This window comes from Myiozetetes cayanensis, unplaced genomic scaffold (genome assembly GCF_022539395.1).
Source record: "Myiozetetes cayanensis isolate MyiCay16 unplaced genomic scaffold, myiCay2020 scf5-8, whole genome shotgun sequence".
Lineage (NCBI taxonomy): Eukaryota > Metazoa > Chordata > Aves > Passeriformes > Tyrannidae > Myiozetetes > Myiozetetes cayanensis.
Genome location: NW_026087742.1, coordinates 91,117,696 through 91,143,646, shown reverse-complemented (window position 1 = coordinate 91,143,646; position 25,951 = coordinate 91,117,696). Strand labels below are relative to the sequence as shown.

The 25,951-nt window shown below is 41.4% G+C and overlaps 2 protein-coding genes across 3 annotated transcripts; one reads left to right on the top strand and one right to left on the bottom strand.

Annotated features, from left to right (window-relative positions):
• The first annotated feature begins 785 nt into the window (after nt 1–785).
• PROZ (protein Z, vitamin K dependent plasma glycoprotein) lies at nt 786–14,850 on the top strand. Its single transcript, XM_050332655.1, has 8 exons — nt 786–929; nt 2,528–2,691; nt 4,377–4,401; nt 7,266–7,379; nt 8,764–8,895; nt 10,145–10,230; nt 10,310–10,433; nt 10,979–14,850. The coding sequence occupies exons 1-8, from the start codon at nt 863–865 to the stop codon at nt 11,488–11,490; spliced, it is 1,224 nt and encodes a 407-aa protein (XP_050188612.1). The 5' UTR covers nt 786–862; the 3' UTR covers nt 11,491–14,850.
• Nucleotides 12,636–25,021, bottom strand: PCID2 (PCI domain containing 2). 2 transcript variants are annotated; one of them, XM_050332654.1, is made up of 14 exons: nt 24,901–25,021; nt 23,293–23,382; nt 22,628–22,701; nt 21,880–21,945; nt 21,305–21,346; nt 20,750–20,804; nt 19,035–19,138; nt 18,199–18,274; nt 17,935–18,076; nt 16,767–16,867; nt 14,615–14,688; nt 14,325–14,450; nt 13,996–14,119; nt 12,636–12,995 (listed from the first exon to the last, which is right to left on the bottom strand). In XM_050332654.1, the coding sequence occupies exons 1-14, from the start codon at nt 24,934–24,936 to the stop codon at nt 12,906–12,908; spliced, it is 1,200 nt and encodes a 399-aa protein (XP_050188611.1). In that variant the 5' UTR covers nt 24,937–25,021; the 3' UTR covers nt 12,636–12,905. The 2 variants fall into 2 exon arrangements, with proteins under 2 accessions (XP_050188611.1, XP_050188610.1); XM_050332653.1 differs by having other exon boundaries at nt 12,636–14,119.
• Nucleotides 25,022–25,951: the final 930 nt, after the last annotated feature.

Sequence of the window (25,951 nt, the reverse complement as noted above, 5' to 3'; positions counted from 1 at the left end):
CAACAGCTGTTGCTTTGAGTGTAGAAATTATTTCCTGTTCTTCCCAGAAGCCTGCCTGTGCTGGGAGCCAAAAGACTCCCTGCAGTATCAGTGCCATTGCACACCAATGGGTTTATCCTTCCTCTTGTCCAGGGCTGGGAAGCAGGGTCCCTCCAGCCACTGGGTGCATAGCTCAGCAGCCCAGGGAGTGCTTCAGTCCTCTCTGTATTTACACCTCCTTTCACAGACTCTGTTGTGTCTCTGTGTCTCTGTGGGATGGGGATCCTGACATCAGGAAAAGTTTCCCATGCTCTCCTTCATGGCTGAGCATTACAAATCTAACAGTGAAAAAGAAAAATGCCATATCCACTGAGATGCATCCCTAGCAGGAAAATACCATGCTTGGGTGCTTGGTTGTTCCAGAAGCTGGTGGGATTTGCCCATTGTGACTAAGCCTTGGCAAATGTTTTGTGGGGACAGCATATGAAAACGCCGTGTCATAAACTTGGTCCCTGTGGTCATTGTCCAGCTTGTGCTTTGATATGGTACAAAGAAATGTTCATATTGTTCATCCCCACCCATGTTGTGTTATGGTAAGTGAAGGCTGGGGCATGGGAGGAATACCCAAATTTTGGAGCAGCTCTCGGCAGCGCCAGCAAAGGTGTCAGCCGGGGCACCAAGAGGAAGGGCACTGTTGCACCACTAAGCAGGGGATTGGTTTTTTATTTTTTTTTTTCCATGTGTTGACATTACAGCCAGGGTTTGCCCTTAGAGGTTTTGTTTTTTCATGAGCAGCTGGACTTTAACCTTCATCTCTCCTGTAGCTGTGTCACCCAAGAGCTGCAGAAATGCAGGCAGGCGCCATTAGGTTCAGAGGGTAACAATGACAAGGTGCTCTTGGATAATATTGTTCCTTCTCTCTGCCCTTTTCCTTCAGACAGAGCAGACAGGTATGGCCTTTGTTTTCTTGTGCCTTTAATTCTAATTTGTGTTACCACTCCTCTAAAAACACCAGTAATTTTGTACCTTGTATCATGTTTACTTTGCAGTATAAGGTGACATCCCTGAAAACTGTCTGTTCATAATTTTCCTTATATTTCTCCTGTTTATTTCCTGCAGCTAAAAGTGAAAACCGCAGTAGGTTACTGAGGCAATGTAATTTTAAGGTACCATCATTTACGCCAGAATAATATTTTGTCTTGTCTTACAATTTTAAAGTACCCCAGATATTAAAGAAAAGTTTGTTTTATATTTCTAGTTGCTGCTGACATAAGAGAGTTGTATGAAAGAGGCTGATACGCATTCTTATAATAACTTGAAGAAACTTATGTTTTTGTATTAATCCTTCATGTTTTGTCAAAAATAAGGAGAAGCCAGGCAAGTAAGAAAAAGATGGTGACCTCTTAAGAAGCTCAAAATGCCTCTGGCAGCAGCAGAAGTGCACTGCCAGCTGTGCTGGATGTGGCAGAGCCACTGCACAACAGAAATGTGTACTAGGAGTCAGATAACCCTTTAAAATGTAAATTATGGTCATGAAGCTTTTTCTTTTTTAATATCATGTGCAAGCCAGTTGCTTATGGGATAACCTTCAAAAAGATAAACGTCTGTATGCAGTTTCAGAATAATTATGTTATTGCTCTTCTCACTTTTTCCAATTCTGTCATCATTAATTATTTCAACCTTGCAGCGTTGGGCCCCCAAACGCTGTATAAAAGAGAAAAAAATAAACAACCCAAGCATTCCCTGCCTCAACATGTTTACTTTCCAAGTACAGAACTGACAAACACCTGCAAACACACAGCCACATACTGCCTAATGTGGGGGCAACAGGCTCCAGCACTTCACCAGCCGCCCAGAGGGCCAGCAGTGCTTGTTGCAGATATCATTGCAAAGAGGAGTTTCAAGATCTGATAACTCCCAGGTCTTTGAGCCCTCCTCCTCTTTACTCAAATAAAAAAGATTATGGTATCTTCCACATAAAGGGTCATATGTTACATAACTCTCTTAAACACAAGCATTGCTGAGGGGTAGCTTTTATTTATTCGCCTTAAGAGAGAATTGCTTGAGAACTCAGCCATGTCACGGCTTTGCTTCTCAGCAAATAAATTGTAGTGAACTAAGACTGAAGAGTGTCAGTTTGGATTTACCATCATAAGTTAACACAATTAATATTAATTTCTACTGATGAGTTTGAAAGCCCTATGCAATCTCACAAAATAGTCTCTGCCTCTATGTTAATGTGTTTCTCTTTTGCCTGGCTGTCCTACAGCATTGATGCTCTGGGTGTCTCATGCAGTGAAAAAATGTGTCAGGAAGGGCTACAAATTCTCCCCGCTTGGAAGCAAGTCAGGCATTTCCTAGAAGTAAAAGGTCACAACTTGTCTGCTGAATCTGGGCAAAGAAAGTAGAGTTCTTTTAAGTATTGCTGAAACCACGGATGACCCAAAATTATTTCTCTTTTAGAAAAGGAGGTAAAAGTATTCAAGGAAATTAATCTAAGTACTTACATCAAAAAAACCCTTACATTTTGTCATATAATATGTTCCAGTGTTTATATCAGCTGATGAGGCAAACAATGTTATCAAGAGACAGAGGCGTGCCAGTTCCCACCTTCTGGAGGAGGTCCTCCAAGGCAGCTTGGAAAGGGAATGCCTTGAAGAGAGATGTACACATGAAGAAGCAAGAGAAGTATTTGAAAACGATGAAATGCTTGTAAGTATTTTGTTTTCCTGTGTGCATAATAAAAATTGCTGCCCTGATCTTTTTCTTATTAAACACAGCTTCACAGCCTGCTTCATTTGTTTGGGTTTCTCTCCACATAAAATCTTTGCACTTCCCACCTCAGTAGGTAGAAAGCAGTTGTCTTCCATGGTCAAAGTGGAAGTGAGAAGATCAGCTCTGACATTTTTCAAGTCCCCTCCTGAAAATTATGTGTCCTTCACCTTACCTTGTGAAATCACGTGCTTGTTGTTCCATCCTGACCACACGTGGAAATACTTTCTGCATGGGTGAACAGGGAGCTTCTGGACAAACTCAAACGCAGGAAGGAAGCCTACAGAGGGTGGAAGCAAGGACAGGTAGCTGCTTGGGAGGAATGAAGAGAAACTGAGCAGCCAGGAATCAGGTTAGGAAAGCCAAAGCTCTGTGTGAATTAAACCTGACCAGGGAAGTCAAAGGCAACAAGAAAAGTTTCTATAGGTATGTTGGTGATAAAAGGAAGATGGAAAAATATGGACCCTCTCCAGAAGGAAACAGGAGAACTAGTTACTGGGACATGGGAAGGCTGAGGTACTCAATGACATTTTTACCCCAGTCTTCACTGACAAGTACTCCAGCCACACCACCCAAGTCACAGAAGTCAAAAACAGGGACTGTGAGAATAAGAGCCACGCATTGTTGGAGAATATGCAGTGGTATGGAAGGGGGAAAAGTTTTAAACTGAAAGAGGGTAGGTTTAAATTGGATATTAGGAAGAAATTCTTTACTGTGAGGGAGGTGAGGCACTGGAACACATTGCCCAGAAAAGTTGTGGATGTCCCATCTCTGGGGGTGTTCAAAGCCAGGCTGGATGGGGCTTTGAGCAATCTGGTCTAGTAGAAGTTGTCCCTGCCCATGGCAGGGGGAACTAGATGATCTTTAAGGTCCCTTCCAACACAATTCTATGATTCTGTGATACAGATGGAAGGAATCAATGCACCAGCAAGTAGTGAGACCTACAGAAAGAGGTTCACTTGCACAGTAGCTGCAAATTCCCTTGTACCAGAAGCCCTCTTGACATGCACAGAGGGATGCTGTGCTCTTTAATGGGAAACTTAATGGAGATTTTGTTTTCAGGGCAAGCAAATGAAACAGCTGTAGGGCTGCCCATGTGCAGCCATGGTGCTTTGAGGAAGGGAGTGGTAGGGAGTGGTGTCCCTTCGGCAAAAGCAGCATCAGTCAGCTGCAGTGCCAAGGGAAATGCAGGTGGTGACCAGTGCTGGCGACCTGCAGCTCTGCTTTGTGCTGACCCCTCTACCTCAAGCAGCACCTCCTGGGGGCCAAGCAGGATGGGACAGGATGGGGTCACTTCCCAGGCTGCTGCATGCCAGGGAGACAATAACCAGCCAGTTTTTCCAGGAAGCTGCACTGCTAAAGGATTCAGCTGTTCCTGTCTGGCCTGTGAAGTGTTTATTTTTCTTTATAGCTTATTAAGGAACAATAAAATAAGCAGGAGGCAAACTCCCTCCCATTTCATGCATATTTTGCTAGTAGGGCAGAATTTGTAATTGTGCAACTGTGCCAACATCAAATCGCAGTATATATTCTCTTATAGCATATTTTTGTTTTATAAAATATTTATGGGTTATGGCATTATTTAAGAATTAAAATCTAATTTCCTTTTCTTTTTTTTCCCCTAGAAAATGTTTTGGGATATCTACTACGGTAAGCTGGCCCCTTGATTTTTCTCCTTCATAGCACTGTCACATTGTGAACAGTATGATCTTGTCCAGTGCCGGTTTTCTAAGAGTTTTTAGCAGTTTATTCTATAAGGAACATCCAGTCACTATTTGTCATGGAAAAGTCTTGATGTAAAAGGTTTTAAAAAGAGTAGTAAATATGAAAAAATTTTAGGTTGCAAAAAAAGAATCAAAATTGAAGTGAGTCAGTGTTACCATAGTAAATAGGTTACTTCTTTTCCTGAACTTAAAGCTGTTCTAAATCAACCTGGGCCATGAGAATATCTGTTTTGCAGATACAACAGAGAAGCAGAGTTTTACCAGCAAAATCTTCCAGACCTAGCAACTAAGCCTGAGTGAGATAAATAGGTGCTAAAAGCTACTGGGCTATCTACAAACTCTGGATGCTGGCGCTGCATCATCCCCTGGCAGCTGTCAGGGCAAGAAACAAATCTGCAGAAGCTGAGGGTCTGATGTAACTGGATGGCTCCTGAACAAGGAGCCTGTGGCACCACCTTATGGTGACTATGCCGTATTCCCTCTTTTTTCTGCATGGCTCGTCCCAAGCTCTTCTCTTGCTTTTAACTTAGCTTTTATTAATTTCTAATCTTAAATTTAGACAGTGTATAAGGAGTGGCAAAACCCACAGTTAGTATTAATTTTCTGCAAAAGCCACTAAAACACTGAGTCCAGGGAATCATTACATAGAAGAATCCCATCAGTGCTATATAAATTTTATGAAGGATGATGCTAAATATCTGGCACGTTATTACTTCTATGAGGGTAGGATTAACTTCTAACTTCAGTCATTGCATGTTTGTACTAAGCATGTCATACAGGCTTCCCCTCTTGTCTAGAAAGAGAGAAGGGCAACCAGTTCAGAATGGTCCCTGCAAACAAGTTTAGCCACAATCAGGACACATTACTGGCTTCAGCCTCAAGGATGGCTTCCTTGCTGTAATTAAAAGTCGTATGTCCTGTCTTCTTCCTACAGAACAGCAGTGTGTGCTTCCTTCTTTGTGATGTCTTCTCTAACATTTCAAAGAGCGTTGCCTTTGAAGAGTGGCTTCTCTCCTCCTCCTTATTAAGCAAACACATTCTTCCATCCTGTCTTCCAACAATTTGGTTTTCTAGACTTCTGGTATCTATTTTGCCTTCTCCCCAAAGTCCAGGGTACAGTGTGTAAATCTGCATTGTCAATAATAGTTCTGGGGAGAAAGGCTGAGCACCCACCCAACTGCTGGGTCACCCTTTGGCTCTGTTTTGTGCTGTTCCACCTTCATCCTTCAAGTCAAAGCTTATGTAGCAGCGTCTTGCTGGATGTCAGGGCACTTCGTCTGAGGTCATACTTGTCCCTGACCCTCTTTTATTAACAGTATATATTTAGCCATTGACAATCTCTCTTAAAACATCACTTTCTTAACAGTTTTGTGCATGCCTTATAGCAGTGTGTGTTTTCCTACCTCACTTAATGACAATGTAATCTGAGACACTTCTATGATGTTCTCTGATTCCCCCTAGTTCTTATCCTATAATATGATTAGATTTAAATGATTTAGATTATTTGATCTTGAAAAATGCCTGTTGGTTATTACTTACCACCTTTGTATTTTGCTGGGTGCTTTGATCATCCCAGTAGCTTTCCAGTAACAAAAATCATGCTGATTTCTCTATCGTTACCTGTGTCTCCTCTTCCCTCCTTTAATAAAGCTAGGTGCTAGATTTACTGTATCCCCAGCATGCATTTCAGAGACTTGAAACCATCTATCTGCTTCAGGCTGCAGGCATAACACTTTCTGTAGCTCCAGTTACCCATGACTGCTCCTGGAAGTCCTCACCTCTGCCTGCTCAGCTGTGGAGATGAGACCCACTTAACCCATCCAAAAACCCTCCTAGGAGGCCTAAATTGGGCTGGGGTATGCTGGTGGCATCTGGCTGCAGACGGGCTGAAGGTGGTAGCTCTTTTAGCCAGTATTTTAGTACATTTAACACTCAAAGATATGCATGCCCATAGCCTGAGCAGATGGTGATGGGTGCTTTTTATCCCAGCAATAGGTAGAGTTTTCACCTTTCTGTCCCTGATGTCAAACTAGGGCAGCCCACTGACTGAGGCTAACCTCTCTGATGAAGTGTTAAATTTTAGAAAGGTTAGGCTTTTCTGGCTTGCCCAGTGATAGCTTATGTCTACAATAAGCAGTTTTTATTTGGAGCATGTTTCCAAACTCTTTTGGAATCTTTCCAGTAGGCAGCTTGAAGGGAAACTGGCAGCTTTGCCCAGTGTTTCACTCATAATGAACAGGACATCCTCTGGTTTCAGTTTTTGGTTCATCAGAAAGACTAAACTTGCTGAGTCTGAGCTGCTGTATAATAATTGTACAGATATATAACAGATTTCCTCCTATTTTGATGCTGCTTGCTGTATGCTTGCTATACAATTTTGGTGCCAACTTTTTCTATCCACTGCATACCAACCTAACATGGGAGACCTAAACCACTGAGTCTCATACTATTTTTTTAACAAACGCATGGAACTGTAACTCAGTCCTTTTCCCTGAAGCAGAGCATCCATCCTCCAGAAGCAGACTTTGCCTCTGGGCACCTCCCAGCCTCTATGACAGGGGCTGCAAGAGTGCCTCTGGAAGCAGACTTGGGCTAAAATTACCCCTGAGGAGCAGTTTGGTGAGAGCCAACATAACATAACAGTTCTCTGTTGTTACTTACCACCTTTTTATTTTGCTGGGTGCTTACAGTTTAATCTTTCCAGTAGAATGAGCAGCTCATGTGCTGGGAAGGGGGCTATGTAGTTCGGGGTCAGTGGTGGTGGTGATTCAACTCTATCCATTTCTTCAGAGGGCAGGAGGTGCTCCTCGAGCCCCTGCCAGCACAATGGCGTGTGTGAGGACAGCATTCGTGGCTACACCTGCACCTGTGCTGAGGGCTACGAGGGAGAGAACTGTGCTTTTGGTAAGGCATTGCCCCCCTTCTAGAGAAGCCCTATTTCCTCCTTTCAGAGGGGGTTCCCATGAAACCATACACAGGTGTCCCATGTTTTTGGTTAAAATACACAGTTCTTGGTAGAGCAGGAGTGATGTGTGCTGCCCAGCTACAAAACGTTACGGCATCCCAAGGTTACACAGTCTGTCCCTGCCTCGAGTCTCCCTTCTCAAGGGATGCAGCAAAAGCGCTGAAGCAAATCCGCCTCATGGGTGGGCTGTAAAGGCAGCCCTGCCACTGCCACCTGTGCTAGCTGACTGATTGCCCCGCTGTGGTCCCAGGCGGTGTGGGGCCTGAAGAACCAGGGCTGCAGTGCTGGAGTGGCTGGCTGCCCAGGCAGCCCAGTGCTTCTGAGGCCACTCACACCCACAAGCCAGTCCCCTGGGACAGAGGGACTCCAGAAAACAAACTGTTTCTAGTGGAAGTGAAAGGCATAAAGCAAAACAGATGCTTTCTGGCACAGGAAAACCCCTGGGCCATATCCTCCTACATTTTTACATCTGCCAGGTTCTACTTTCCAGCCCTTACATCAGTATTTCTGCTGGTTCAGAGGTCCCTGGGGGCGGGAGACGCCCTGGCTGCAGCAAGGCAGGGTCATTTTTGTATAAGGGGTGTGACTGTGACCAGCTTCTGGGACAGCACAGAAGGTGACAGAGGTTTGGACCAGTGCTGAGAACTGGATCTGCTCAGTGTGAGCCTTAAGGAGCTGTGTTATGTGAGGTTTTTGCTACTTCTCCACATATGAGCTCGATCAAACACCTGTTGCTTTGTGCTAGAGCTTCAAGTGTTTGTTCAGCTATGGAAAGTTGACTGAGCACGTTTCAAATTTTATACTCCCTTTCTTTTTTTCTTACCTTTGGTAGCTGATAATTTAAAGTTTCTTAAAACAAGTATGCAAAATAAGAGCTATGCATTTGTTCTTTCTGAAAAACAGAAACCTTGGCCACCTTCTTCCTCAAGCAACAGTTGCCTTCTCAGCATGTGCAACAGTTCCCCTCCCAGCAGATACTGTGTTTTGTTTAAAAACCCATGGCATCTTTCCATGGCTTGACATGGAAGACCCAGTCTGACCCATGGCTAATGCTCCCCAGAACTCAAGAAGTGCAGAGAGTTGGTTCAGGGAGGTGCTGGGGAAACACAGTTTGCAACAGTCTGTGGATGTTGCAGACGCTTGGCACTCTCCAATTTCTCTTTAACAAGGGAAAAATAATGTGTTGGGAAATACTACCAAGCCAGACTCCCTACCTGCCTCCACACAAAGTGAACAAAAAGAAAATGTAAAGATGACTCAAGCTCTGAAAGAATACTCCAGGTGAACTGTTCCCAATGTTTTTCCCCCACTTGTTCTGTTTAGCTAAAAATGAATGTCACCATGAAGCAAAGCAAGGATGTCACCATTTCTGCTATCCAGGAACTAATTCCTACCGCTGTTCCTGTGCTGATGGCTATGAGCTTGGGAAGGACGAAAAACAGTGCATCGCATTAGGTAGGTGTGAGCATAGAAGTACAGGAGGAACCTGTTCAGGGCTGGGATGGGCAGGCCACCACCTGATACCCAGATATGATCAACCAGCTCTGAGGCTCAAGCAATGAGAATATTACTGGGTAGAAAAGTGAAAAATCTAGGGACCACCACCCAAGATGCCAAAGTAACAGTAAAAGAAGCAATATTTGACCTAAACATTTGAGTCTTCAGAGAGAACTGGCATCATCCTACATATCACTCACCAGACCAGGTTTTCCACTCCTATGTTTGGTAAAGAGTTACTCCACCAAACACCTGTTTGTTTGGGAATGAGGTTTAGTTGTTTCCCATCAGGCATCTGATGATCTGATAAGTGAAGGATAGAATTTGCTGCCATATTAATTAGTTTAAAGCAATACCCCTTTTCATCTTTTCAATCTCATACTAGGTATCTCATTCAATCTCATCCCTTTATAAAGTAGGCCTACTTAAAACACAGAATTATATTTAGACCCATGTCTGTATTAGCAAGTGGGGCAGACAAATAGGAGTTCAGCTATAGAGCCACTCTTTTGGTGATGAAAGCCTGATGCCCACACTCAGTGCACACTTCAGGTGGGCTTTACACCAAACTAGCTTTAGTTCAATCCTGTGGACTGAGCACCCATTACCTATGAGAGTATGTTATGTGTGCTCCTGGAGAGTGTTCTCTGGTTTAGTTTCACCAGAACACGATCCAGTCTATGTGACCCAAAACCAAACCACAAGGTGAACTGAAAGTGATACATGCAGATAACTGGGTGATCCAATTGAAGAGCACTCACGTTGTTCGAACCAGAACAGAAAGGCATGCACATCCCTAGAGTAACAACTTCAACAAAGAAAACCTCAGATTTACCATACCCAGACTGGGCCACAGCTATCAGGTATTTGGCACAATTCAAATACAGGATACAAAACTAAAAAAGCAAGCTGTGCTGATGCTTGGCTGGAGAGGAAGCCTCATTTCCTTAGTTAACAGACACAGTGAAATCTGGTCACTACAATAACCCAAAATTCAGCCCACTGCTAAACTTTATGATTAAACATTATGACTACAAATGCGAAATTATTCCAATTCTCACCAGCTGAGAAATTTGTCATTCTCCTTTTCCTTTGTTCAAAAACAAAATCCAAAAGTCAAGGTGGAAGCAATAAGGCATTTGCAGATATTAGCTGTCTTGAAACGATACAGTACAATATTTTGATTTTTTTTAAATTCATTTACTAGATGAATGTGCATGTGGCAGACTTCAAGACAGTGATAATCTGATACGTGAAACCAGGAAGAAACGTGATGAGCGATTTCCCTGGCAGGTATTTCTAGCAATTCATGAAACCCATCACTCAATCTCACATGGACAGCGCTATCTATTTTCTTTTTGCATTTTCTTAGGTGCTACTGCTAAACTCAGAAGGGAAAGGCTTCTGTGGAGGAGTGCTGCTAAAAAGTAACTTCGTATTGACCACAGCAGAGTGTGCTCTTCTGTACAACCATTTTGAAATCAGGGTTGGTGCTGGTAGGTGACCCAACACATCTTCTCTTGTTGCAGCACATTTTAGTATGGACAAGCTTAATTTAAAAAAAGCTTACTAAACTTATTGCTGCATGAAAATATTGTTAAAGGAAACAAATATGCTGTCATTTCATTTAAGCACCTCAGTGAAGTGGTGTTATAGCTCACATCTGAGCTATAACTACAGCTGCCCCATATCCCCTTTACAGGCAAAGCAGGGACAACTGCCTCTTGGACACAATGCAGAACTCAGCACATAGGGATAAGCTAAACATGGTGGATTTAGAGGTGGCTTTTGTTTCATGCCAAAATTCACTTCAGTGTTGAATTTTTGTCCTTACTGCTGAAATTATGCATGCTTCTATGCAGCATTAAAAAGCTGTCAAGGTATTATTCCTACTTTCCCTTTACTGCAGCGGTTCTGAGAAAGAGCACCTTCAGTTTCCCTACCACACGTGTTCCTCAGCACCACCAGGCAGTCTTGCATGCAGCTTACAGGTCTCTGATAAACTATTCCTAAGAGTAGCTGAAATGCCATTGCTTCACAGGGCCTAATGGAACAAGTGGAACTGAGAAGATAATGCAAGTTAGCGAGAAGCACATACACATCCGGTATGATGAAGACACTGGTGAGAACAACGTTGCATTGCTACAACTTCAAGAGCATGTTGAGTGCAACAACTACCAGCTTCCTGTATGCACCCCTGAAAGAGACTTTGCAGAACACGTTTTAATTCCAAAATTGGCTGGTACAGTCAGTGCCTGGAGAATGGAAGGCGATGAACTTAAAGCTGATGAGCTGCAGGTTTCGTACCTTCCTGCTGAGGACTGCAAACAAATACTCAACATCAGCCTCACAAACAGGCAGTTTTGTGGGCACCTCCAGAAGGCCACAGACAAACGACTGGCTGGAGGAAGCTTTTTAGCTACCGAGTATAAGGGCACTTGGTTTCTGACTGGTATCTTGGGATCTTGGCCACTAGAAGACACTGACTGGGAAACACTTCTTTTCACCAACACTGCGAGGTATATGATATGGGTTAAACAAAAAATGAAATAAGACACAAACACAACCAGCTCTCAAGCACCAAACCCCTCCCAATCATTGCAAGGAAACATATGGATGCAGCCAGTACCCCCATTTGACTGCATCACAATTCACAGCAATGGAAGTTTGCAATGATGGCATGTATTTAACTCCAAGTTATACAGAAAAGCCTGTTTGTCTTTCCTTCTTCTGCTGATACGCAGTACTGTGAAAGTCATGATGCAGTAAACTTAGTTATTTTACTAAAAACTGATTTAACTTTAAATTCATTAGAACTGTTCATCCTAAAACTCAAAACACTTTGACGTTTTTCTGGGATTTTAAATGATGCAAATAGGAAACGAATCTTTTCAATTCTTGGTATCCTGAGGTTTGCTTCAGCAAGTTCATATTCTTATTTCAGTATTCATACAAGTAAAACTTACGAAGACCAGAGGAACTTCTTTTAAATGTCTGTGTTAATGTAGGACTTGACACTTTCATCATGCTAAAAAATGCTTCCCCTCATACATGGTACCTGTGTTTTCCCTTATGAATGATCTCCATATCAGTTAGAGGATAAAATAAAACCCAACTGTAAAACATAGGAAAAGAAAATGTTTAATTTCCTTTTAAAATAATTTTAAAACCCCAAAACTACCACCTCATCAGTTTGGACAAAGTTATTTTGTGCCACTCCCAAACAAGCAAACCAACCAACCCCCCAAGGCAATAACAATTAAAATACTGGATCCAGTGGTAGTGTTTTCCCAAAAGTAAAATAAACCAGACTCTGGGTAAGTTAGCTACATCATCTTTTGTTCACAATTATAAAAATAAAACAAATATTATCAGAATTTAAAAAAACCCAAACCCATCTATGGGTACCTACAGACAAAATGCCCACATTTACTTGAACCCAGACGTATTACTGACACAGTAAAGCTTTTGGTGTCAAGCACTTCTCTAGTTTTTAGAGAAAGCTTGAAGAGAATATTTAATACCAGCAAGATTATCCAAGATACTTAAAAAAAAGGAAACCAGGTATGAAAACATTATTTCCATTCTGAAGAATGGCTTAACATGAGTAACAAAGGCTGACACTTCTCCCTGAAAGACAAATGCAAAAATAGTAACACAAAGTACTTTATAAAAGCTTTTAAGTAATTTGTGAGGAATTTGGAATGCTTTGCTTTATTTCTTGACGAAATACTTTGAATTATCTAGAAAGCCTGTGGAAATTACTATTTAAAAGTCAGCATTTCATTCCAACACACTTTGTAACACTGGCAGCCTTGGTCATTCTGGGAAAGGAGCCACAAACAGTTCCTGGTATTCCAGTCCTGGACACAACCCAGGCAATTTACAGTGTCCTTGGTATGATTAGGAGCAGTTCCACTGGGCAAGCTGAGTACCCGGCAAGTACTTGCATGGATAAGATGCAATACTCAACACACTGTTGACAGTGGAGGAAATGGGTTCTGCTTACTGACCACAAGCTTCTGATGCTGGTGGGATATGTAGCCTTTAATGTGACCCTGGCAGAAGGAGAGAAAGGGAGCATTAGTACTGGGAGCTGGTAACACAATGCCTATAACCTAAGCAAATACCTACAACCTAATCACGGCAGTGTGTGTATGCTCAATCACCACTGCACTACTGTACTTAATATCTGTAAGGGTCCAATTTATGTAAGTGGGTCAACTTAGAGAGTAAGGAGGAAGTGGGAACCACCCCCGTGTTTGGGTACTAGCCAGCCTGTCAGTTTGAGAGCCTCTTGCCAGGGCCCCCTATGGGTCTGCTTACATTGCCTTGAAGCTGTGTAAAGCTTACACAGCTTTACAGAAGTGTTTCTAAATCTACTCTTGTTCACTTTAAAACGAGGATTTTAATCCAATTAGTATTCCATACCTAATAAACTAAATGACATAGCACTTCCTTTTCAAACGTGCTGTAACACTGAAAGAAATCTTCCAGTGACCTACACCACATCAAATAATCTGTTTCAGAGAGATGTGGTTTGTTTTCTTGCTGACACTGCAGTGCTGCTCCAAAATCTCTCATTTAATAGAAATCTTTATATTTCAAGCCTTTATCTGTTCATGAGTAGTTGAAATCCCCTTAGAGTAAAAGCCAAATGTGGAACAAACCCAAAGAAATCTGGCTTTATTTTTCTCTAATGTTAGAAGGTCAAGAGTCTCCTACTTCAAATGCAGAACAAATCCTTTCTGGTCCCAGTTAAAATGTTTGTATTTTTAAATCAATATTTATGCATATACAGAAAAAAATGTCAGTACCAGATTTGTAATGTGAAATTCAACTTCAATTTTAACTGATACCTACAAAAAAAAGTAGGAACTAGAGGAAGTCTGCAGGGTAAATGAAAACATTTCACTTTGAGCACAAGCGAATCAACTTTTTTACACAAGAAAATGTGGGATTACTGATGTGGCTTTTGTAATAAACTTTTATTCTCTGTCCAATATTTTTTACTGCCTGATGTCTGAAAGGACCAGACAACAAGTGGTCAGCACATACCATATATATAAGGTTAGCTAAAATGCACTGGACTTCATCAATATCAACATCCTCTACTTGCATGAACTTCAGGGCAATCAGAAAGGCATCTAGAGATAGCTGATGGGTTTTGAGTAGTAAATATCTGAAAGAAACAACAGAACAAATGTGTTACTGAGAAATACTTGAAAATTCTGGTTCTTAGAAAAATGGTGTTTCTACAATAAATTCACTTCAAGAGGAAGTCAGGTCTCTCAGAGGGAACTAAGGAGCATACACATTTTTATCTCAGTCCAAGGTAAAACCATACTATATACGCTTTTCCAAAATACAGGTTTTGTTATGCTTACACTTTCTTAAAGAGATTTCTGTATGTGATGATTTTCAGCTTCTCAAGGATAAGAAAGATTCCACATCGAATAAAGAAGGTCTCATGCTTTGTCAGAGCATCATTCAGCAGGAGAAGATTGCCTTCACTGCAAAGATGAATAAATGAAAAAATGAGAAGGTCTCACCCAAAAGAGAAAAGAAATTCTCTGACTTGGTAGGAATATGCATCCCCTGCCTTCCTCAATGATCCCAAATAAATACCTTTTACTTAATACTTTTTGAACACAAAGGAACAAAACAGGCATCATACCTCACAGACTTTGTTACTTCAGCAAACTGCATAAGGTCATACTTTTTTAAGAGCTGAACTGTTGGCATATGGCCCTGAAAAATAAATGGTTTCCATGTTTTCCAGGGTAAAGTCAAATGCATTTTAAACAGAATCTACTAAGTTACAAAAAAAAAATTGTTAAGAGAAAAAGACAAATGTTTAGCCACTTTTTTTTGCTAGAGAATAAGAAGTGAATAAAAGTATTTGTAAGACAACCTCCTTGTCCCTGTCAAACACGTTGCAGCTCAACTCACAATAACTACTGATTTAGAGAGTCTTCATACTTATTGTTATGTAACAGCTATCAGATTTGTAAAATCAAGATCCCATGCCATGAGGCTGATGTAGATTCAAATTTTATGTCATGACTGTATGATCTAATCTGCAAACAGAAGAACTGTGGGAATACCAAGCATTCCCAAGGGAATACAAACAGTGCTGCAGCACTGTCAAATGCCAGCTCAGTCTGTAGCAGAGATTTTATTCTCTGCTTCCATGTGGAAATAAAAATGACCTTTCAAAAAACAAGCACCACTACCAACCTCCTTTCCCCTCTGCAAGAGAAAAGAGAGAGAGAAATGTTAAAGAAACAAAATTAATTCTCATTGCTGAATCAAGTAAGACTGAACTATCTACACCACCTAAAAGAAACTTTGGTTTTTCCCCATGCACAACAAAGATCAGATTGCACATTGACTTGGTCAGACTTTAAATTTAGTTACATCATGCTATGCTGTTGGTAACTCCTTTCTTGGATGGAGGATTAGCTGAGTGCAGAACTCAGCTGCATGTTTACTTGAGAGCTGCTAGGAATTAAAAGAAACAATATCCAAGCTATTTTAGTATAGTTTAAGGTTAATGTTTAGGCTCTGATTTAAAAAAAGTAACTGTAAAAACAGTGACCTTTAGCTAGTTTCTTTAGTGGCTGTTGTACATTAGAACTGCTCCAGAAAAGCCACAGTAATTCTAGGCACTACCAAACCCACCAGTTTAAGGCACCCAGTCAAGACTGCGACAAAGTTTTTAAGAAGACTGTTAGTTTTCCTTTATGAACCCTACCATTGATTGATCTGAAAGTAACCAATAACAAAGTCAACAAATAAAAAACAAAAAGAAAAGCCAATTATCATACCCACTGGACACAGCAAGCGACTGGAAAGGGAACATTGAATGGAAAATGGAGAGTGGTCACAAATAGGTTGTGGCAAAGGTGAAAGATGGTAACTCAACAGAGGCAGGTGATAACAACATTCTCCATGAGTACCTTTGGTAACAGGGTGGGGAAGAGGAAACTCTAAAGTCTAGCTCTTGTCCCCTTGGTTACACTGAATTAATTGTTAGCATAATCCCACTAATTCAGGGATACGCAAATGTTAACACAGCACAGGGGAAAGGACAGGAACAAGAAACAGACGTGTTTCGTTCTTTTAATAGAAATACAAAATGATCACATACTAACCAGCCTTCAGTGATTTTTTCAAAACCAAAATGCTCTACCTCATATCCCTTCTGACATGGGCAAATACACAAGGTGCAAATAGAAAACTCAAAGATAGGCTGTGGCTGTGACAAACCCCTCTCAACAGTCCTCAGCCATTTGTTTGTACATCCTCCTTCCTTCCACTAGGTGTACATCCTCCTTCCTTCCACTAGGTGAAAGCAGCAGATCAATTTGTCCTAGTGAATCCACACATTCCCTGGCTTGTCTGTGCAGGTGATCACCAGAGATGCACACTGCTGCATGACAGAAGTTAACACTGTTACGTGGTTCTCCACAGAACTCAAAGATATCTTTCTTAGAGAAGTATCATCAGATTGCACCTTCAGGAAGGGTGGGAGTAATGTAGGGGGAATGGAGGGACAGGTTGGTTTTGTTAAGGTGGGCAGGGGAGGGATTTGTTTGTTCGGCTGTGTTTCCATCCCCTCATTTCTCCTTTCCTGTTTTGCTACAAATGACAGCTCAACGTTTTTTATCCTCGAACAACAAAGTGTGCATATGCTGGCTCTTACAGGGGTAAAACACAGCCTCTGAATTCCAGTAAGGGAAAACCAAGAACAATACTGAGCATCAGGTTTATTATCTGTGTCTGTCCCCCTTCCCCCCTTATTTAGAAGAGTAACATCTACTCACCAACAGCATTTTTACTGGCAGCAGGTAGATCAAAATCATTCTTTTATTCTTCTGGCTAGATCGGTGACAGTGCTCAAAGGCAAATGACAGATACTCTTCAGCTGCAGACACAAATGAAAGCACCAGTAATATGAGTCAACAACAAAAATGGATTAAAACTGTAACCCAAATTCTGTGCTCAATTTCCACCTCTAGCTTGAACATGACATTTGAAATTACATTTAAAAAAATAATCACACCAATCAAAAACCTGGAGATTCACACAAAATACAAAGTATTACCAGAAAAGTAAGTTTTCCTTCAGGAAGTCAAAGAAAACTTGACAAGGTCTGGATGTCAACATAACAGTTACAAGTAATATTGGAATTTTCAGCTCATTTCAGTAATATTATTGTGCTCCTATTACAGAAGCAGAGAATCTCAAGAAGCACTAATGATATAGCACTCTATTTTCTAAATTCAGATTAGGTTCTTCCGCGGATGACAGCTGCATGCAATGCACTCATCTGCTGAGCTGCAGAAATGTGCCAGTAAGACCACACAGCATAACACCACAAAAATCTGCCAGCACTTTCCAACAACAGATAAAAATTATAAGCCTGACAGGCAGAAGACACTGTTAAGAGTAACAAAACCAGCTCCAGAATAGATTTTGGTCAGGGGCTTCAGTTAATGATGAAGTTATACACCTTACCTCTAGAAGCATTTCTACTTATGAAATCTACTAGAAATCTATGAAAAGCAGTTTCTACATCTTCCAAAATCAATGCACCTAATATCTATATTACAGTTTGCTGAAGATTTCCTACATGGCACACAGTAACGTAAAGGGGACAAAAGAGCCGCAAAGCCTCCTTTGTGAAACCTTTTACAAACCTATTCTTCTGGATGGTCATACATTTTGTAATGCACAAACATAATGCATAAGACTACAGGGAACCTCACTGACACAGCTATTTTAAACCTGGACATATACTACAATTAGAAGTGTCACATAATCTCATCTCTGTTCTGAGTCAGCCTGTGGGCCTTCTATCTTTCAGCATGACTTTCCTTTAATCCGTGCAAACACAACTGCACCTTCTACTCGTGTTTTGAGTCACATACAACATCAGCCAGATTTCACACCAAGAAAAGACTTTCAATGTGTCTTACTGGCACACAGTACCTTGCTTAAAGTCACTGTCAAACATGGCTTTGCGTCCGACATAATATTTGTATGTAACTCGCTGTGCCATACTATATTCGTCCTTCAGATTTGAGCTGTCAATTGCTCTAATTAAGGGCTTACACAGATGGAGTTTGTTGATCTGTTAAAAAAAAAAAATTGCATTTTACTTAAAGAGTGTAGAAAAACAGCATCATATAAAAAAGGGTGGGTTTGACTTAGAATATGAAATACAAAACACAGCTTACCAGACTTGAACCCTACCTTAAAATAAATTTTAAACAGCTGATTCACAAGAAACAACATGCCCCACTTTTTGGAGTCTTCAATGCCTGCTCGACTGTCATAAGCAAAAAGAAAAAAACCTACTAGTACAGAATCCTTTAAGAAAATAACTATTTTGTCTTTATAGTAAAATTACTCAACAGATATATTATGGATTTTTAGGATTAACATAGGTGTCTAAAAATAAAAGTCAATGCCAAATTCCTTAAACTCTTTATGTCTTAAACCATACCAGCACTGTCAAAATAGAACATGTGGTCCCATATTAATACCTCTGCTACATTTTTTCTCAATGCCATGAAAAGATGTCATGCAAAGTACTATTCATCTGCATGAGGGCTCTCACTCTAGTCTGCAGGTAACACATACACTAGCACAGCAGTGACTTATAATATTTGAGATGAATGATTGGGAAAAAGCATCTTTCCACTTCAGAAGTGTTAAAATTGCAAAGACTGGAAACCCAAGTTTTCATCTTTCATTAGGCTTTTCCATCTAAACCTAATGGAGCAAACTTCACAATTGAACAGGGTACAAAAGCACTAATCATATTTTCTGAGAAACAAGGACATAATCAGTCCCTCCCAACAACATCTGCTACCAATGCAACTTATGCTAGGTACCAATGCTACCAACAAAGTGAGTGCTCTCCATCTCTAGTTAATAGTCAAGAGAGAACAGACTAAAAATTACAGGAAACAAGAATCAGAAGTCTTCATTCTTACCCATATATGGCCTTAGTAAGCGGGAAACACAAGTTCATTAAGCTCTTAACAATTTAATAGTGCAAGTTCTATAGAGGGTCTTTCACTTACGTGTCACTGGCACAGACTCGAAAACAGCTCATCAGTAGTTCTGCTGCTTTTTCCAACATGTCACCAACCTTGCTTTTCCCTTTCTTCACAAGCTGTTGATCTGCCTAGAATTACACAGCAAGAAACAATATGTAATTCTACGTTCCTGGTTTGCTGGTTTGCGAACAGTTTAGTTCCTTAATACTGCATTTTATAAAGTATTATAGCAATAGATTTGCCATGCCTGCTGTCTCCCAAATCTAGAAGGCAGTCAAGCTCACAGAATAAAAGAAAACACTTGGAGAGGCTCCTGAACATGTAGCAAACCTAATGCACAGGAGGACAGTCCTTTGAAAATACACAGGTCTCAGAAACCTAAATTCAGGTTCAATACCTGAACTGGAGCATTAACACTTCAACTCAAGTTTACAAAGACCAAGAGTCTGGAAAAAATTATAGAGTTTGAGTTTTAGAATTCATTATTCAGTTTCTCTCCACAGCCATGAAGACTAGATTTTATTTCTAAACAATATTCAAAATTTTCCAGTAGTAATGCACAACGCTGAGAGCTGAGACTTCCAGAAAAACATAAAACCTATGTTAGAGCAGCAAGAGAAAAAAAAAGAACTCAGCTGTCAACACATGGGAAAGATCCATGCACTGACTAATGCAGAACTTCAACAGAAAAAACATAGCAAGTAGGTATTTATTACTTTCTAAAAAGTTTTAGTATAGTGCTTGCATTCTCAGTAGCTGAAACAAAGTAAAGAAATGGAAATGCATCCTCTGCTGTAGAAGTCTTCTCTGCATCCACATCCTTTGAATACAATACGGTTAGAAGACAGAGTCCAAACACTTCCAGTATGACTGATTCAACATTCCCCTTTCTCATGCATCTCAGATAAATGGATTTGCCTCATTCAGACTGAGAACTGAGCCTTGTTACAGAGCAGTCAACACACAAAAGATATTCTCTGTGTAAGCATGCCATGTGTGTGATTTCGTGGGTAAGAGTGGTAAGAGCACAAGAGAGTGCTGAGTGGATATTATCAAAAAAACTGGATATTATAAAACTCTAACCTAACTTGAACTTTAGCTTCATCTCTTCAGGTAAAGTGACTAGCAGCAAATCACAACTCTGCCACTTACCTTGGCCTAGCAGTTCTCCATAGGTCTCTACCACAAGCTACTTCAATTCACCAGCATAAGAAAAATAATGTAAATTTGGGAATTATTTGCATGTCAGCAGTTGTATAGCTCAGAAAGGGCTCCAACGAGCATCAAAAGCAGTGCACACAGCTGGAAAAGGGGAAAGGAGCAGAAATTCCCCTCCTCAGATGTGGTGAATGGTTAGAATAGCTCAGTTGTCTGTGACACCTGCACCCTTATAAAGATTTCAACCAAATCCCAAGGATAAGACACAGAAATAGTGAGTTGTGGCATGTCCTACTCAATAAAGTACTCAATCCCTTCATCAGTTCTCAGCAACCACTGGGAGTTGCATGCAGGTCCTCAGAACCCCTCTAGTTCAAGCTGCAAATGACAGATGGACAAACCAAGCAATCTCATTTTTCAATAGGACTGGATGAATTTAGTGTGACAACAATATCCTAAATAATGAGTTTAAGAACAAAATTAAGCTGTGCAATAAAGTCTAAAAAAATTTCCATTGCAGAAATACCAGAAATACCAAAGAACAAGTAAAAGCAATGAGGTTGTTAATCAGATCTACTTACATTATTAGCAAAAATTCGAAGATCAAGGGCTACAGCATACATAATAGGTAAGGCCCTGGAAAAGTAAAACATAATATACTTAGTATATGCAAATCATGCAATAAGTAAAACATGAGAAAAAAGCAATTTTTTTTTGTTAGTTGATCATAAAACCAAAAAAGTACACATTAACCTTTAAATAAAAACAGATGCACTTTTTAAAAGGAAAGTTCTTCAAGTTCTCAGCATTTCATAAATCATACACTTATTATTTCTGAAGCCTTTTTTAGTGTGACTTTTTAAAATACCAACTCCCTTTGAACAAACTCTTCACGTGTTCACTTAGGGACCACTCTACATAATTAGGTGCAGATGTTTAGTTTTCTACTAAACATCTTTTCACACTTTTAAACATTTTTTCACACTTTTGATCTAAACATGCAGCAAAAGCAATTAGGTTGGATTTAAGCATCACTAGGAATAAATAAAAACTATAGGTATAATTTTATTTGATCACTATGATATTAGATGGAAAAGATGAGTCTAGTTTTTAGTAGCTTTCTACGATGTACTCACCAATTTTCTTCTTTGTGTGCCTGAAATGCGCGCAGGAAGGATGTAATGTATTCAGGAGAATTTAAAATGCCATGACACAGAGCACATATTTAAGAAACAGCAGTTGAATGGTACCCCTTATTACTACATGAAGGACTAGAAACCAAAAAAGCATCAAGTAGTTCAGCAGTCAGGGTGCAAAGACACATTATGGAAGAACGTGAGCACAGCCACGCACTCCTTCATGTGGCAGTAGCAGCAGTAAGAAACACTGGCCAGAGATAAGATAGAAGCTTCTTTATCATTATTTTCCCCTCTAGCCAAGTAAAAACTACAAGGTATATTAATGATTTGAGGGTCTCCTATACTCTGGGAGAAATTAATTTTCTATTTGAGAGCCAAGTGACAGATTCCTTCTTAGTGCTACAGAAAGTTGAAAGAAGAGTGTATCTGGATTCCCTTGCTTAGGAACCTAAGCAGCTGAAGTGGAAGCAAATCACATCCTATTAGCTTTTTATAAGGCATAAGGAGAACTTATTCTACAAGGAGACAGAGTTAATCTGAAAACAATATACAAGACTTATGGAAAAGGATATTGGACAATAACTGTCTGGCATTTGTAGGCTTCTATAAAGTCATGGTTTCCAACAGCATAAGTACACCTGTCAAAGAAAAGGTGCATTAGTGCATCAGAAAATAGATGTAAAACAAATATTTCTTTTGTCTCTTAACAGGCATAAAGATTTACAGTTTATTTAAGAGACACAGAAATGTGATTAGAACGCTCCAAACAAAATGGCACAAGCATTTTAACAGAGTACTAAGCTTGATAGTTGTAGAAAACTGATCCAAGAGATGGATGAGGATTTGCTTTATTAAGCTAATGCTTACTGAAATGGTCACCAACATTAGATAAAAAAACAAAAATCCAAGACTGTTGAAAGAGAACTAAAGACTGTGTTAATGCAGATTTTTTTTAAATAAAAGTCTCAAGGAATTACTTAGGTACTACAGCTGTCTTAAGAGTACTTTTATGACTAAAAATCCCTTTAAAAAGTGTTTATTTCTTATTTATTTCATTGAAAATTCTTATGTAGCTAGTACACACAGAGCAAGGGAAACAGTGAAACCAAAGCTGTGCCAAAGGCTATATGCAGATGACTGCCAGATGCATAGAGCAAACTTTATATGGAGAGGAGAGAGAAAGTCTTTATTTCCTGTAGCTCTTGCATTATTTTTAAGAATAATAAATACCAAGGTTCCAGATGTAAGCCCTTTAAAATAGGTAAGTAAACTTAAGGATATCTCCTTCCTCAACCCTGGACATTTCAGACCTATCTTTACCTTAAGTGGGCTGAAAACATTTCATCATATGGTGGCTCCAAAACTTGTTGACACTTCTCCTCTGGAGATGGAAGCTAAGTATAGAATAAAGCCAAACATTAAAGGAACATCCAAGGCACCAGAAACAGGGCATCATATGGATATTTTGTCATGGCAGTTTTCACAGAATCACAGAATTGTTAGGGTTGGAAGGGACCTCTGGAGCCCATCTGGTATTGTTGCATCTATCAGAACCTTAAGTTATATTAAAAATCATATTCAGTGCAGTGAATTGCTACTGTGCATTCTGTCTCCAGAACCTGATCAGAGCCAGCCTTAAGTAAAAGCATCTGAGATTTGCCAGGCCCTTCCTTCCCACTGCTTTTTTTCTTTATAGTCACTTCCACTCTGTCATGTTAATAACTAAGGCAGCCCTGGTGAGAAAAGGACTTTCAAGACTGTATCTATCCAGAACACGAAGAGCCATCAATGAAACAAAATAATTAAAAAAAAAAAGAAATATAGAATATCCCTGCAAGAAGAAAACAGAAGCAAAACTACAAGGGGATTCTGCTCTGGCCTATGAAACAGGTTTCTAAGGTTTATCTCCAACAGAAAAGGAACCCACATAGAAAGCTAGGAAAACTGAAAGCAGAGCAAAAGAAAGGTCAAAACTAGATTCTCACCTGTAGTCTTGGATTTGCTACATGGGGATGTTTAAATGATACTAATTCTGCACAAAATTGTCCATCTCTGCTGTCAATGGCTTCTTGTACCTACCAAAGTAAACAGCCTGATTACAGAATAAAATCCAGCAACACACACACAACAACATATTTACACAACTATAGAAGCCACTTCCTTGTTAACCACTGTTCATCCTCATTAATACAAACTCAAATCTGAGTTTTTAAAGGTTTAAACCTTTAATAATCTTGTATTTTCAATAAACCTGTTTTTCAAAAAGGTCCCAGAGAAAAGGCAAGGTGAACACTATTGTGGTTTTTTCCTTATTTGTAGGATACAAGCAAACCACAGGATTCCCATACAGCGTACAATGGGCTTATTAGCATTGTGAAACAGCAGTTGTGAGCCATATTCCAGTTGGACTCATGGACATCAAACACGTATGTGAAGTTACAATCTTGGAGTAATGCTTTCAAATAAAGTCAGGCAGACTTAAGATGTAGATCTCATTTCAAAGGCAATACCTGATATTAGACTGGCATCTATACAGAACACTTTTGAAATCTGTTAGGAGTGTAAATGTTATATTCTGTGGGAGAATGGTTTAATTCTGCTTCCTGCTAAAGATAACTCCTTGTAAACAGTAGTCTGCCTGAACAGCTTATTGTTACATTAAAGTGGAAATTTCTGCAGTTGTGGAAGCAGTTTTAAATATTACTTCTTAGGAGTTCACTTCCCACTGCTTGTGCTTTATTTGTCATATTTTTGTGTCCCAATACCGAAAAAAAAAAGCTTTTTACTGTATGGAAAGTTCCTATCAAATGGGAAAAACGTATAGACTAAAATATCAGCAAAAGAGGGAAAATCAACTGCTTGAGTTCTTTCAAAAATTGACAGGGATTTTTTCCTTCAGGAAAAGGGAGACATAATTTTGTGGGGTTTAAGTAGTTTTTTTCCATTAAATATTCAACATACTGTCAACCGGACAAGATGGTAACTTTTCAGAGCAGATCATTGTCCAGAGCGATCTCGAGATGCTCCATTTTTGGAGACTGAAACCCAAACAGTTGCTCTCTTTTCGTGCCCTTCACTTCACTGACTTGACTGCTGTCAGGTGAAGTGAGATAACAATGATGAGAATCCAGTGGTCCAGAAAAGAACCAGCAGGAGCGGACACTAAAAGCTTGACGCTGACAATTCAGTCCAGATGGTGTCCCTGTGATTCTGCTCCCGTTCTCTCCATCCTCCCTGCCATACACTCGGTGTCTCCGCATTTCTGATCTTAAATCCCTGTGTTTGCCGAATTCCTGAGCTGCCCCTGTTCCTGCACGCTCTCACCGTCCCTCCGTGCCGGTTCTCACGGGTTAATTACGTTAATTACCCGCTACATCAGAAACCATCACACCTTTCGGGCGTTCCAGGCACAGGCCCTCGGCACTCACACGGCGTGCTTCACACAGAGCGAAGAAATGTATTTCTTCGCCACATCGCTCGTTCTATTTCTTAAACAAGACAAGCTATTTACAGCACCGCATTTACACCCACGCGCTCAAAGAGCGCCCACAAATTAATTTAAAGTAAAAAAATTAGAAAGAAACCTGGCTTACTTGCTGCAAATACTGGTTTATGGTGATGTGGGCCATCAGAGCGCAGGCAGGGCAGTGGTCCCGATCTCTGCCACCCTCCCGACTCCCGGCGCGCCGCTCCCCGGAACTCCCCTCGCGCTTCCGCCACCCGCCCAGGCGCGTCACGTGACAGCCGCACGACCCCACCCCCAATCGCTGCTCCCGCGCTCTGCCCCGCCCATAGCGGATGCGGGGGCGTGGCTTAGCATCGGTAGCCAATGGGAAAGCGCGGTGGGCGGGGCAGAGGGGGCGCGTCAGTGATAAGCCGCGTGCGCTGGGACGCGCTGGGTGTTCCTAGGTGTGTGGTGGTGTTGGTACCTCTGGGCATCGTACACCCCCCGTCGGCTCGTAAAGGTGGCGGACAGGGGGTTCCGTGAGCCCCGTGTGGGACAGGACCCCCTTGGCAGGAGATCCCAGTCACTTGCCCAGGGGAGCGCGGGGTCTGGAGCGCCCTCCTCGCTGGCAGCGCTCCCGGGAGTCGCGCTGCCCGCGGGGAGCCCTACGCGGGGCGTTCGCTGAACTTGGGTCAAAAAAGTTGAATCGAGCATTTAACTCTTGAAAAGGCTGCTCCTAAAGGCACTAACGCCATGGAAGCGTGTAAGACAAGGCCACGCTCCATGCCCGGGCAGGCTGGACTCGCCTGTGTGAGCCGGGCTGGGGGGAGCCGGTGAGCAGGGCTGGTGGCTTTTCTAGACGGGATGCGCGGCTGCTCTATGGGTCCCGCTCCGGCCGCCCCTCGGCGGACACCAGCAGGCATAGCCGGGAGAAAAAGCGGGGGGCGCCGAGGGGCTGCGAGGCGATGGCGAGAGGAGCTGTCGCCGCCCGCTCGGCCCGCGGGAGGCTGCCCCGGCTTGGGAGCCATCTTGTGAGCGGAGCTGCCACTGCCCGAACGCCACGGGCGGCCCGGACCGGGGCACGGACGCAGACCCGCACGGCGAGCCGGCCGCCGGGGCAGCCGGGCGGCTATCCGTGCCTCCCGGCCCGGCGGCGCTTGGCAGCCGCCCGCGGGCAGTGGGGGAGGGTGGCTGGGTGG